Source organism: Strigops habroptila, chromosome W (assembly GCF_004027225.2).
Source record: "Strigops habroptila isolate Jane chromosome W, bStrHab1.2.pri, whole genome shotgun sequence".
NCBI lineage: Eukaryota > Metazoa > Chordata > Aves > Psittaciformes > Psittacidae > Strigops > Strigops habroptila.
The window spans coordinates 5,584,624-5,598,890 of NC_044301.2; the positions used below are offsets into that span (position 1 = coordinate 5,584,624).

Genomic DNA, 14,267 nt, shown 5'->3' on the forward strand with positions numbered 1-14,267 from the left:
GTGAAATAACAAGGGGAGAGGATACAATTGCTCACCACCCGCCGACCGATACCCAGCCCGACCCGAGCAGCGATCTGGCCTTTCGGGTAACTCCCCCCGGTTTATATACTGGGCATGACGTGCCATGGTATGGAATACCCCTTTGGGTAGCTTGGGTCAGGTGTCCTGTCTCTGCTTCCTCCCGGCTTCCCCTCCTCCCTGGCAAAGCATGAGACTGAGAAAGTCCTTGGTCAGAGTAAACATTACTTAGCAACAACTGAAAACATCGGTGTTATCAGCGTTGTTCCCAGGCTGAAAGTTAAAAAACACAGCACTGCACCAGCTACTAAGAAGGAGAAAAATGACTGCTGTAGCTGAACCCAGAACAGTATCCACCCCTTATTCCATACCATTCATGTCATGCTCAGATCCCACATCTCTCAACACACCATCGCCCCTGTCCCATATATCCACATATATATACACCCACACACAAAGAGAAAGATATCAATCCCTAGTCCATGGACCAATCCCTATAAAGTTGCTGAATTCATCCAGTCCATGATGTCAGGCTCCATCTCTTGTAATAGGCTTTCAGGGCAGGAGGGATGGTGTGTAGTGTTGGGTTGTTGCCTGCTGATGACACTGCCAAACTCGTCTGGTAACTGCTGAGCTCGTCTGGTTTCCTCAAAATTCATTCTTTGTTGAGGTCATGATCAGAGGGAAGTCAGGGTCAGTTGACGGAGGCCTGAAGATATCCAGCTGGGGGGCTATAAAACTGTTATAGAGCAGACAACAGCATACAACTGAGTTCATTGGCTGTTTTCCACCAAAATTAAATCCCCTTGAGGTACATAACGGACTTCCCCATATTCCCGCATTACCCACCTAGTATATCCAGGTCCCTGAGCAAAAGCAACCCCACGAGTGGGTTTGCCTTTACCTGAAGCAGGAATAACCCAGACTGTCTTCCCCAACAAATTCTTTATGTGCACCACAGGAACTTTATCCCCCTCTACAGTGTGTAAAAGTTCTGATTGGGCTGGGCCAGCCCTGTTGGCAGATCCCCTAGTGTTGACCAACCAGGTGGCTTCTGGTAAATGTGTATCCCAGTGTTTGGAAGTCCCACCACCCATTGCTCTCAGTGCAGTTTTTAACAGCCCCTTGTACCGTTCAATTTTCCCAGAGGCTGGTGCATGGTAGGGGATGTGATATACCCGCTCAATGCCATGATCTTTGGCCCAAGTGTCTATGAGGTTGTTCTGGAAATGAGTCCCATTGTCTAACCTAATTCTCTCTGGGGTGCCGTGTCACCACAAGACTTGTTTCTGAAGGCCCAGGATAGTGTTCAAGGCAGTGGTGTGGAGCAAAGTGTGTGTTTCCAGCCATCCGGTGCTTACTTCCACCATGGTAAGCACATAGCGCTTGCCTTGGTGGATTGGTGGGAGTGTGATATAGTCAATCTGCCAGGCCTTCCGATATTTGTACTTTGGCCATTGTCCTCCATACCAGAGAGGCTTTAACTGCTTGGCTTGCTTAATTGCAGCACATTTCACATTCATGAATAACCTGGACAATAGTGTCCATTGTCAAGTCCACCCCTCGATCACGAGCCCATCTATATGTTGCGTCTCTGCCTTGATGGCCTGAGGTGTCTTGGGACCACTGGCCCACCCTTATGTTGCCAATCCAAATTCATCTGAGCCACTTCAATCTTAGCAGCTTGATCCACCTTTTGATTGTCCTGATGTTCCTCAGTGGCCCTACTCTTGGGTACATGAGCATCTACATGGCTTACCTTCACCACCAGGTTCTGCACCCGGGCAGCGATAGCTTGCCACAGTGCAGCAGCCCAGATGGGTTTACTTCTGCATTGCCAGTTGCTCTGCTTCCATTGCTGCAACCACCCCCACAGGGCATTTGCCACCATCCATGAGTCAGTCTAGAGATAAAGTACTGGCCATTTTTCTCATCCAGCAATGTCCAAGGCCAGCTGGATGGCTTTCACCTCTGCAAACGGACTCGATTCACCCTCTCCTTCAGCAGTTTCTGCACCTTGCCACAGGGGACTCCATACAGCTGCCTTCCATCTCTGATGCTTTCCCACAATACAGCAGGACCCACCAGTAAACAAGGCATATTGCTTTTCACTCTCTGACAGTTCATTATATGGAGGGGCCTCTTCAGCACTCATCACCTCCTCCTCTGGTGACATTCTAAAATATTTGCCCTCTGGCCAGTCCATGATGGCTTCCAGAATTCCTGGATGACTGGGACTTCCTATTCGAGCTCAATGTATAATTAGTGTGGCCCACTTATACCATGTAGCATCAGTTGCATGATGTGTAGAGGAGACCCTGCCTTTGAACATCCAGCCCAGCACAGGCAACCGGGGTGCCAGGAGGAGCTGTGCTTCAGTGCCAGTCACTTCTGAAGCAGCTCGAACTCCTTCATAGGCTGCCAGTATCTCTTTTTCAGTGGGAGTGTAGCTGGCCTCGGATCCTCTATATCCCCGACTCCAAAAGCCGAGGGTTCGACGTCAAGTCTCCCCTGGAGCTTTCTGCCATAGGCTCCAGGTAGGACCATTCTCCCCGGCTGCGGTACAAAGCATGTATTTCACATTTGGCCCGGCCCGGACTGGTCCAAGGGCTACTGCATGAACTATTTCTCGTTTAATTTGTTCAAAGGCTTGTTGTTGCTCAGGGCCCCATTTGAAATCATTCTTCTTCCGGGTCACGTGGTAGAGAGGGCTTACAATCAGACTGTAATTTGGGATGGGCATTCTCCAGAACCCCACAACACCTAAGAAAGCTTGTGTTTCTTTCTTGTTAGTTGGTGGAGACATTGCTGTTGTCTTGTTGATCACGTCTGTGGGGATCTGGTGACGTCCATCTTCCCATTTTATTCCCAGAAATTGAATCTCCTGTGCAGGTCCCTTGACCTTACTCCATTTTATGGCAAAACCGGCCTTTAGCAGGATTTGGATTATCTTCCTCCCTTTCTCAAAAATTTCTTCCGCTGTATCACCCCCCACGATGATGTCATCAATGTATTGCAGGTGTTCTGGAGCTTGTCCCTGTTCCAGTGCAGTCTGGATCAATCCATGGCAGATGGTAGGGCTGTGTTTCCACCCCTGGGGCAGTCGGTTCCAAGTGTATTGGATGCCCCTCCAAGTGAAAGCAAACTGTGGCCTGCACTCTGCTGCCAAAGGGATTGAGAAAAAAGCATTGGTAATATCACTTGTGGCATCCCACTTGGCTGCCTTTGACTCCAGTTCATATTGAAGTTCTAGCATGTCTGGTACGGCAGCACTCAATGGTGGTGTGACTTCGTTCAGGCCACGATAGTCTGCTGTTAGTCTCCACTCTCCATTAGACTTTTACACCGGCCATATGGGGCTATTAAAGGGTGAGCGGGTCCTGCTAATCACTCTTTGGGTCTCCAGCCTATGGATCAGCTTATGGATGGGAATCAGGGAGTCTCGGTGCGATATTGCCGCCAGTGCACTGTTGTGGTCGCAAGTGGCATTTGTTGTTCTTCAACCTTCAGCAACCCCACAACAGAAGGATCCTCTGAGAGACCGGGCAAGGTGGACAGCTGCTTAACTTCCTCTGTTTCCAAGGCAGCGATACACCAAAAGCCCATCGATACCCTTTTGGGTCTTTGAAGTACCCTCTCCTGAGATAGTCTATGCTAAGGATGCATGGAGCCCCTGGACCAGTCACAATGGGGTGCTTTTGCCACTTCCTCCCAGTCAGGCTGATTTCAGCTTCCAGTAGAGTCAACTCTTGGGATCCTCCTGTCACTCCAGAAATATAAATCGGTTTCACCCCTTGATACCTTGATGGCATCAGGGTACACTGTACACTGGTATCTGCTAGAGCCTTATACTCCTGTGGGACTGATGTGCCAGGCCATCTGATCCACACAATCCAGTGAACCTGATTGTCCCTCTCCTCCACCTGGCTGGAGGCAGGGCCCCTCTAATAGTGATCATAAGATTGTTCACTTATGTCTTGTAGAAAGGGATTAGTATTCCTTATCATAGGAGCTGGAGTAAAATCAGCTCTTTCACTCCATCTGGGAAACTGCTCACCAGAGACTGGAGCAGCAACTTTCATGGGAGGATCATCCTTGACCACTGTTATGTTCAGTTCACGCACCCATTGCTCCAGAACTGAGGTGGGTTTTCCATCCCACTTTCTCATGTCTTCTCTGTGATCCCGCAGGTAAAACCATAGGGTGGCCTGTGGCGATTACCTCCTATATTTTCTTTCTCGAGCAGTAGGGCGCCTTCTGTTAATAGCTGAGACATGGGTTGGCACACGTGGGGAGCTGGATAGATCGGATAAATCGTCTCTCAATTGTTTGAACTCCTGGGACAGTTTTTCCACAGCTGAAATGATGGAAGGGGTGAGATTGTCTTCGAACTCTCGGAGTTGACGAATCAGTTAATCCACTGTTGGTGATATTCCATCATTCCAGGTCATTGATGCCAATGTGTGGGCATATGATGATGGCGCACTCCGTGTAAGTTTCTGCCACATGGGTCATGTACATTCGACTTCATCTGGATCTACGGATGTGTTCCTGGCATCCGGCCTATGATAGATCATCTCTATAATGGCTGATTCCCTCAGGGACTGGATGCCTTTCTCTATCATGGTCCAGGTGGCTGAGCAACTCATAACATCATCTTTGTGGGGAAACCTTTCCTTCACAGATGCCAGGAGCCGCCTCCAAAGGCTGAGGGCTTGCTTCTCTCTTGCAGTCGCTTTGTCAATTCCTCCTTCCCTAGCAAGTGATCCCAGCTGCTTGGCTTCCCTACCTTCTAGTTCCTGACCGTCGGCCCCATTGTCCCAGCATCGGAGCAACCAGGTGACAATGTGCTCCCCTGGAAGATGGGTGAAATCTTTTCCCATATTCTGCAGCTCGGTTGAGGTATGGTGTCGAGAAGTCGCCTCTTCTTCTTCTTCCTCTTCCTCTTCCTCTGATCCACATAGTAGTAACTCTTGTTCAGATGCTGTCCCCTGTAGTAATTGCATTGGGACTTTATCTTTCTTCACTGCAGGGGTTGCTCTTTGTGCCTCTCGTTTGGTTTTGCTTACAGGGGCAACAGATATTGTCACAAATTGGCCACTTGGTTTAGCTGCAGTGTTTATCACTGTGGTTGGAGTGGCTGCAGTGTCTGCCACTAGGGTTGCAGTGGCTGCAGTGTCTGTTGCCTGGGTTGGTGCAGCTGCTGTGCTTGGGGGTTGAGTAACACCAACAGCTGTGTTGTCTGTTGCTGTTGGGGTTTGAGTAGCTGCTGTGCTTGTCACTGGGGTTGGTGTAGCTGCTGTGCTTGGAGTTGGAGTAGCTGCATTGTCTGTTGCTTTGCCATCAGATCCAGAGACATTTTTTCCCTTTGAAGTTTAGTGTTGAGCAGGGCTCTGTACGCATAGGCCAAGCCTCAGCACGTTGCAGCGAGTTGTCCCTCTCTGGTATAACCAGGATGACAGCACACCTCGTTTAAGTGTTTTACTAGTTTTTCCGGATTTTGCTCTTGTTCAGTGGTGAAGTTCCAAAGCACTGGAGGGGCCCACTGGCCTAGATACTTGCCCATACTATCCCACACACCCTGCCACTCATGACTGTCCAGCCTCAGGGAAAATCTCTTGGTGGTCCTCCTATATCGTCGTCTAACCCTAGACCAGACTTGAACCCGATACTGCTTAACTTTCAAGATCAGATGAAATAGGGTGTTCCCAGGGTGGGATGGCCGTGGGTAAAACACACTCCGTATGTGTGCCAACATGCTGATCCCCAGCACAATCAGCTGGCAGGTCTCAAGGGTATTCAAAGGCCATCCAAAACCTTCAGAACTCTCCAATGCTGTTGTAAATAGGCTGGTGGGGGAGTGGGGGGTGAAAGGGAATGCCTCCTTCGTAGGTTGACCCCCTGAGGAGAAAAAAAAAAAAAATGTAATTGCTAAAAAATTTCATTATATACCTCCCAAAGTATAGAGGTGATGGCCATGCTGGGAGTGCAAGCCAGACCAGTTTCATGATCAATGAGTCTATTGTATTACAAGTCATTACCATGATGTAGAGTGAAAGAATAACCTTAGCCCTGGCCCCCCAGCCGACAAACACTAAACCAGCAAATACTGGCTGTAAGTAAGGTACAACATGCTGAAACTCTGAGATCAAGCGGAAAGACTCTGAGAGGAAATAAATCACCATTGTGACGAGTAGTAACAATGAATGCTTATCACAAATATGATTAGACACACTCTGGTCAGATCTGTCGTTATCTCAACCCTTCGTGCCCCACGTTGGGCGCCACAAAGAACTGTCGTGGTTCGAGCCCAGCCGGTAACTCGGACCCACACAGCCGCTCGCTCACTCCCCCCCTTCTTCCTCCCCCTGCTCCCGGAGGGATGGGGAGGAGAATCGGAAGAACATAACTCCCACGGGTTGAGATAAGAGCAGTCCCGCAACTAAGGTATAATACAAAACCACTACTGCTACCACCAATGATAATAATGATTACTGAAATAACAAGGGGAGAGGATACAATTGCTCACCACCCGCCAACCGATACCCAGCCCGACCCGAGCAGTGATCTGGGCCTTCCGGGTAGCTCCCCCCGGTTTATATACTGGGCATGACGTGCTGTGGTATGGAATACCCCTTTGGCTAGTTTGGGTCAGGTGTCCTGTCTCTGCTTCCTCCCGGCTTCTGCTTCCTCCCGGCTTCCCCTCTTCCCTGGCAGAGCATGAGACTGAGAAAGTCCTTGATCGGAGTAAACATTACTTAGCAACAACTAAAAACATCAGTGGTATCAGCGTTGTTCCCAGGCTGAAAGTTAAAAAACACAGCACTGCACCAGCTACTAAGAAGGAGAAAAATGACTGCTATAGCTGAACCCAGGACAATGTAATAGGCAGATCGAAGTGAATGTTAAGTGGGCACTCCTTACCCTGTCATAGCTTCATAACACCAAGCCTGAAATTAGTGGGTTTTTTCCAGTTTTGCTGACAGTTTACACATACTGCAACTGGCTTTTTAAGACTTTACACACTTTGTATATCCATTTTTAACTACTATTTTTACAAATGCAGTTACTTCTATGTGCAATTTTCTGGTTATTTCACAAATTAAATTAACTCTTTTGCCAAAATAATAGCAGCAGATGATTGAGCGTCGTGGTTTAAGCCCAGGTTATAACTCAGAACCACGCAGCCGCTTGCTCACTCCCCATGTTCTTCTCCCACCCACTCCCAGAGGGATGAGGAGGAGAATCAAAAAAGTGTAAATCCCATGGGTTGAGATAAGAACAGCCCAGTAACTGAGGTATAATACAAAACTACTAAAACTACCACCAATAATAATGATAAGGGAAATAACAAGGGGAGAGGATACAATTGCTCACCACCCGCCAACCAATACCCAGCCCAACCCGAGCAGTGATCTCAGCCTTCTGGGTAACTCCCCCCGGTTTATATACTGGGCATGATGTGCTGTGGTATGGAATACCCCTTTGGCCAGTTTGGGTCAGGTGTCCTGTCTCTGCTTCCTCCCGGCTTCCCCTCCTCCCTGGCAAAGCATGAGACTGAGAAAGTCCTTGGTTGGAGTAAACATTACTTAGCAACAACTAAAAACAACAGTGGTATCAGCGTTGTTCCCAGGCTGAAAGTCAAAAGCACAGCACTGCACCAGCTACTAAGAAGGAGAAAAATGACTGCTATAGCTGAACCCAGGACACATTTTTAGATTCAAAAAGAGTATTCTTGCCATGCCTTCCCATTCTAGGGCATCAGGAATTACTAACAGTTTGTTTACCTGTTGCTTTAAATCTTACAGGAAGGAATAAATAACTCAAGAAGTACAATTAAAAAAAAAGCAATGAAGAATAAATTAATACTTCTGAGATCTTTGAGTTCACAGTAGAGTAACATACTTTCTTCTAACTTTCTTTTGCAGGACTGAAACAGACAGTAGGTAAAATTCCTTAAAGTGCCTTAGCTACTTTGACACCTATGTGGCATTCACAGAAGAGATTTAAAGCACTTAAACAGGATTATCTCTCCTAAATAAAACACAGTGACTGTGGCGTATTGAAAGCATGGACTCAGGTTGGTGAGGATACTGAGGCAAACTTTATTACAATCAAGCCCCTTTTATTCTCTCATTCGGTACCTTCTCAACATGCCCGGCCATGCCACGCTTTTCCTGTCTTTCAACATCCTGGCTTATCTGTCTGTCAACATCCTGGCCCATCAGCCCAAGGCTTGTTCGGTATCAGGGCCTCATAGCTTGCATTCAGAGTGTTGCTCAAGCCCATCATGCAGATCCTGTCACCTTTACCTCCCACAGTGACTTTGAAAATTTTAACTAGTGATACATTAATGTAAGAGAATCGTAATTCCTTTCAGTGATTATGAATTCAGTCAAGTGCAGAGTAATTAAAAATTACATAGCAAGTCAGTGGCAGGATAATGCATTAATCTAATCCTTATCCCCCCCCCAACCCACAAACAAACAAACAAAACAAAACCCCAAACACCAAATCCAAAACAATACTTAAATTGGCCTAATTAGTACTGATAACCAATAATTGTTATGTTGAAGTATCACAATTATCAAAGTAAAATTCATTATACTGTAAAAAGCCTGCTCTGGAAAGGTTTATTCTCCATACTGTATCTCTGCTCTTAGCTCTTTGGAGAGGTAATTTATCAGCACTGCTGTCAACTTCTGCTGGAGACTAGCATTTCCCATTACAAGAGCAGTCAGCTGAGCAAGGTCAGTCCAGTCTAAGTGCTTGAGAATAACAATGGCTTTATCATAGAGTTTCTGCTGCTCAGCAGGAGGCAATTCCAGTAAAATCTGAGGGACTGGCCTGAACTGTCCACTAGTCATCCAGGCACCAAGCAATCCACCAAATGCTCCTCCTAGGACAGAGAGAGAGACAGAGGTGTTACTCTTTACCAGTTAATGTTAAAACCTGAAATTCTATCCACAGCCTTCAGAGTTGCGTACGTCTACTTGAACTAGGCTTATACCTGATGTTAAAAGCACCAAGAAGGATTTTTACATCCACAGCAATCGCAAAGGAACTATTTACACAATCAAAGCTAATAGCTTCAAGCTAGAGAAATCAGAAACAAAACAACATTCCCTAGGGCACTAGTCGCTCTACCATTAAACAAAACCATGTCCAAGGAAAACACCTAGCCAACAATTGCCTTATCAGTGCTATTAGCACATCATCTCTTAGAGATTCCCAGACTGATCCAAGCTTTCAGCTTCTGTACAGCCACACATTGCAGCCTCCTACTCCCATGAAGTCCACCCCTCAGAAGGTGCTCAGCTTTGGGTGGTTAGACATATTCATGCTTTCATCTGCCAAATCAACACCCCAACCCGCACCACCCACCCCAGCTGGCCAAGAAATGCTCTGTTAAGTAGACTGGTTCCGGCTCATCAGATAACAGCAGAGGGATCCCCTACAGCTGACCTGACTGTGGCTGCTGCTGAGAAACCAGCCTTGCAGTCCTGCACCAATGTTCTCTTTCAAAGAGCTACCAGCCTAACTTGCATCACAGTGCTCTCCAACAGCAGCTCACAGGACTGATACCGCTGTCAGAGACACAGACATCCTGATGGAAAGAAGATGTCAGAACCCACCCTGCCTCCAAAGTTCCCACCCCCAGCGACTGCTCCTAAAAAGTCATTTATGCACTCACAAGGATACAGTTTTTCATTAGACAAAAACTCTGTAATTTGCAGCTTTTACTCTGTTGGCAATTTTCCCCATGATACCACAGAAACACTTGAAAGCCTATTACGGCTGAATTCATCTTCAAGGGACTTTTATGAGAACATCAATATCTGATTTAGTGGCACTTAATGCAAAAGCCACTAGAAGTATTGATGTCTAAGTTCCTTGCCTATTGAGACAAGACTTGTTAAATGATCACACTTTTCCCCCCCAAGCAACACATCCACAATCCATTCAGAGCAAGCAGTCCCTAGAAAGCAGGACAAGTGCAAGTTTAGCCAGTGACTGCTGCAGATGAAAGGTAATTCATCCTCTAATTCTTGATGCAAGGCAGCAATAAGGACAATCCCTGATAACCAGTCTCACACCTATACAGGCTTGTAGTGACAGGACAAAGGGGAAGGGCTTTAAGCTGACAGAGGGGAGATTTAGATTAGGTATTAGGAAGAAATTCTTCCCTGTGAGGGTGCTGAGGCACTGGCACAGGTTGCCCAAAGAAGCTGTGGCTGCCCCATCCCTGGCAGTGTTCAAGGCCAGGTTGGATGGGGCTTGGAGCAACCTGGTCTAGTGGAAGGTGTCCCTGCCCATGGCAGGGGTTAGAACTGGATGAGCTTTGAGATCCCTTCCAACCCAAACCATTCTAGGATTCTATGACTTCAGTGACAAGGCAGCTTTCAAACTAGACAAATCTTAATTCAAGAGATACAGGAGAGACAACTCTTTACTATTACACTCTGGCCTTCCTGTAGTTTTCCATCTAAGGAAAAATGTGAAGTGACAGTGAATAAGGAATTCCAGAAATAAAAAAACCAAGTTCACCAAGAAGTGGATAGCAGGTACTTTTTCAAATACAGAAATAAACATAATTTTTAATAACATCATTAGGAAGATTCAGAGCAGCCCTGAGGAGAAGGACTTGGGGGTGTTGGCCGATGAGAAACTGAACATGAACTGGCAGTGTGCGCTCACGGCCCAGAAAGCCAACTGTATCCTGGGCTGCATCAAAAGAAGTGTGACAAGCAGGTCAAAGGAGGTGATCCTGCCCCTCTACTCTGCTCTCGTGAGACCCCACTTGGAGTATTGTGTACAGTTCTGGTGTCCTCAACATAAAAAGGACATGGAGCTGTTGGAGAAAGTCCAGAGGAGGCCATGAGGATGGTAAGGGGGCTGGAGCACCTCCCAAATGAAGACAGGCTGAGGAAGTTGGGCTGTTCAGCCTGGAGAAGAGAAGGCTGTGTGGAGACCTCGTAGCAGCCTTCCAGTACCTGAAGGGGGCCTACGAGGATGCCAGAGAGGGACTCTTCATCAGGGACTGTAGTGATAGGAGAAGGGGTAATGGGTTTAAACTTAAACAGGGGAAGTTCAGGCTAGATATAAGTAAGAAGTTCCTTACTGTGAGGGTGGTGAGGCACTGGAACAGGCTACCCAAGTAAGTGGTAAATGCTCCATCCCGGCAATGTTCAGGGCCAGGTTGGATGGAGCCTTGGGCGACATGGTCTAGTGTGAGGCATCATGCCCATGGCAGGGGGGTTGGAACTAGATGATCTTAAGGTCCTTTCCAACCCTAACTATTCTATGATCCTGTCCCGTGCTAAGGCTGACTAAGAATACTTATTCACCCTTGCTTTACATCTCAATTTTCTTTCTTCTGTGCCACCACGTACCAACATTCCCCCCCCCCCGACTGCTACCATCATCTCTTGTGCTCCTTCGCCCCTCTCCACTTCCCCACATCAGTGCTAGAGCAGAGCCCACACTAACAAGCTCAGAGCCTGTTGGTTTGCTCTGTTTGTCCCACACCTCGGACACTGGTGTACCCCAGCAGATGTGAACCAGGGCTCTACCCACCAAAATGATTTAACAGCTTGTTCAAAGGGTTTCAAAGGTGCCACTATCTCAACCTTAGACCTCCGGATGGCTTCCTGATTGCTGCACAGGTGTCCAAGTCAGCAAGGTCACTACCGCGCTAGAAGGAAACACTGACACATGCCTTCCTGATGCACACCTTGTTTCTAAAAAGCTGACATACAAAATGGCATCTTGTTAAAGCCCAGCTACATGAAATCTCAACACTGCATGCCCCTTTCCTTCAACCCATACCTACACACAGACTTCCTCATTTCTTCACTCAGGGAGTTAACCACACTTCTTGTTCCTAAAGCAAAACACACTTACCTACAGCGATTCCAGGTGGACCTCCCATCAGACCCCCAATAAATGCTGTTGCGCCTGCCAGCAGTGCTCCTTGACCAGAGTGTTTGACAGCAGCTTTCATCCCCTCCTCCTGAGAGAGGTGGCAAAACAGTTGCATCACATCATCAACATTGATGGGCATCTTGGTGAGTTAAGATCCTGGAAAAGATATTTTAAATTATCTTTTGATTGCTGCAACAAGGACTAAACCTTGCTGCTAAATGAATTTTAGGAAAAAGCAGAGTTCAGAAGTCTGTGAGACTAATAGTAGAGAGGCACAATCAAAACAAGAAAAAATAAATTTACTTTCTCTTTCATTTTTGGGAAAACCAAACCTATTTGCAAACAGCTAAAGGCTACTGGAAATGCAAATGAAACCACACAGTAGACAGAAAAATCTGTTTTTATGAGAAATTCAGAAGACCAAACAAGGGCAAGTACCAGCAGTGAGAGACAGAAGAAAGTTTCTATAATTCTACCATACATTGTTTTTGCCTTGAGCAATTGCAATGTGTTCAGCATCATACACAGCTCCAGGAAAAAAGCAAAGCAGAGTCTCACTCTACCACAACTAGCAGATCACAATTGACAAATCTGTCAGGTATTTTCTCCTTGTCCTAATTCTTGCCACAAATCAGTTATTTGTTTTCATGTATCAGTCTTTCTCCCCATTTTATTACATGCTTAAACACTTCCACACTGTTTTCTGAAGGCAGAAGGCTGTATATAGCAACTAAGAGCCTGAGGAAGGGAACAGATTTCAGAAGGAGTTGGAGGAGAGACCTGGGACTGGGAGTAAATGGAGAGCTCTGGAGACAGGGCATCCAAAATGCAGGAGTGTATGTGTATGGTGGTTAGGACTCAGAGCAGGCACGTGAGATGACTCTTGTGTGTGAGGAGGCAGAGATGGAACCTCAGCCCCTTTACACACAGTGACAAGTCTCCAACATGGAGCAGATACCCGGCCCCGAGAACGATCCCTCCAAGACCAAACCTTTTCCACCTCATTCTCTTGATGCTGCTGCCTATCTAAGCCCACTCATTTCCCCAGAGCTCCACAGAGAGCGTGGCCACCCCCCAGGGCAGCAGGGCATGCCCAGGTGGAGGCTCCAGCCCCCCGTCCTGCAGGCACAGGAAGCCACACTACTGCACTGAATGCAACCCCGAGAATGAGCACATGAACATGACCCAGTTAAAAAAACCCCAACAAACTAATACAGGGCACCTTTTTGGAATTTCTGCATGTTAAATGTTCTTTTCTCCAGGTCACTTGCCTTGTCACAGCAGGTTAATCAGTTGGCATAACAGAATCAAACATATGCCTCAGTTACAGGTGCCAGCAAGTGTAGTGAGCAAGGGAAGAGGCTTCATAAAGAAACAGTACGGCTTCTCTGCTTTAAAAAAAGAAAAGATACCACCCGAAGAAAAAGATTTACCCTTTATTTTGCACCTCACGTTTGCTTGCTGTTAAGCTAGTGTAATGGATGGGAACATAGCTGGGAGTTGATTCCCTCTCATGACTGAGAGACACAACAAAGGATGTTGTTTGCCACAGTGTATTTGGCAGAGTATATGTGCTTATGTTCATCGTGACTGTTTGTCAGAAAGAGGCAGGAAAAAATAGGTGTGCAGCTGTTCTATGACCTTCATACTTGGTTGCACTAGGGCGCCTGGCCAACGCTCTCAGAGTGGACAACGGTGAGATGATGAGAAAATGCACGGTCCCACGAGTAAAGAATTAGAGATCATAGAATCATAGAATCATAGAATAGTAAGGGTTGGAAAGGACCTTAAGATCATCTAGTTCCAACCCCCCTGCCATGGGCAGGGACACCTTGCACTAAACCATGTGGTCCAAGGCTCTGTCCAACCTGGCCTTGAACACCACCAGGGATGGAGCATCCACAACCTCCCTGGGCAACCCATTCCAGTGCCTCACCACCCCCACTGTAAACAACTTCTTCCTTGTATCTAATCTAAACTTCCCCTGTTTACGTTTGAACCCGTTAGCCCTTGTCCTACCACTACAGTCCCTAAGGAAGAGTCCTTCCCCAGCATCCTTGTAGACCCCCTTCAGATACTGGAAGGCTGCTATGAGGTCTCCATGCAGCCTTCTCTTCTCCAGGCTGAACAGCCCCTACTTTCTCAGCCTGTCTTCATACAGGAGGTGCTCCAGCCCCCTTATCATCCTCGTGGCCCTCCTCTGGACTTGCTCCAACAGCTCCAAGTCCTTTTTATGTTGAGGACACCAGAACTGTATGCAGTACTCCAAGTGAGGTCTCACAAGAGCAGAGGGGCAGGATCATCTCCTTCAAACTGCTGGTCAC

General features: G+C 47.2%; 1 protein-coding gene across 2 annotated transcripts; it reads right to left on the reverse strand.

Annotated features, from left to right (window-relative positions):
• Nucleotides 1-8,630: 8,630 nt before the first annotated feature.
• LOC115619060 (protein C19orf12 homolog) lies at nt 8,631-12,097 on the reverse strand. 2 transcript variants are annotated; one of them, XM_030511073.1, is made up of 2 exons: nt 11,923-12,097; nt 8,631-8,917 (listed from the first exon to the last, which is right to left on the reverse strand). In XM_030511073.1, the coding sequence occupies exons 1-2, from the start codon at nt 12,080-12,082 to the stop codon at nt 8,652-8,654; spliced, it is 426 nt and encodes a 141-aa protein (XP_030366933.1). In that variant the 5' UTR covers nt 12,083-12,097; the 3' UTR covers nt 8,631-8,651. The 2 variants fall into 2 exon arrangements, with proteins under 2 accessions (XP_030366933.1, XP_030366934.1); XM_030511074.1 differs by lacking the exon at nt 11,923-12,097 and adding an exon at nt 9,029-9,073.
• Nucleotides 12,098-14,267: the final 2,170 nt, after the last annotated feature.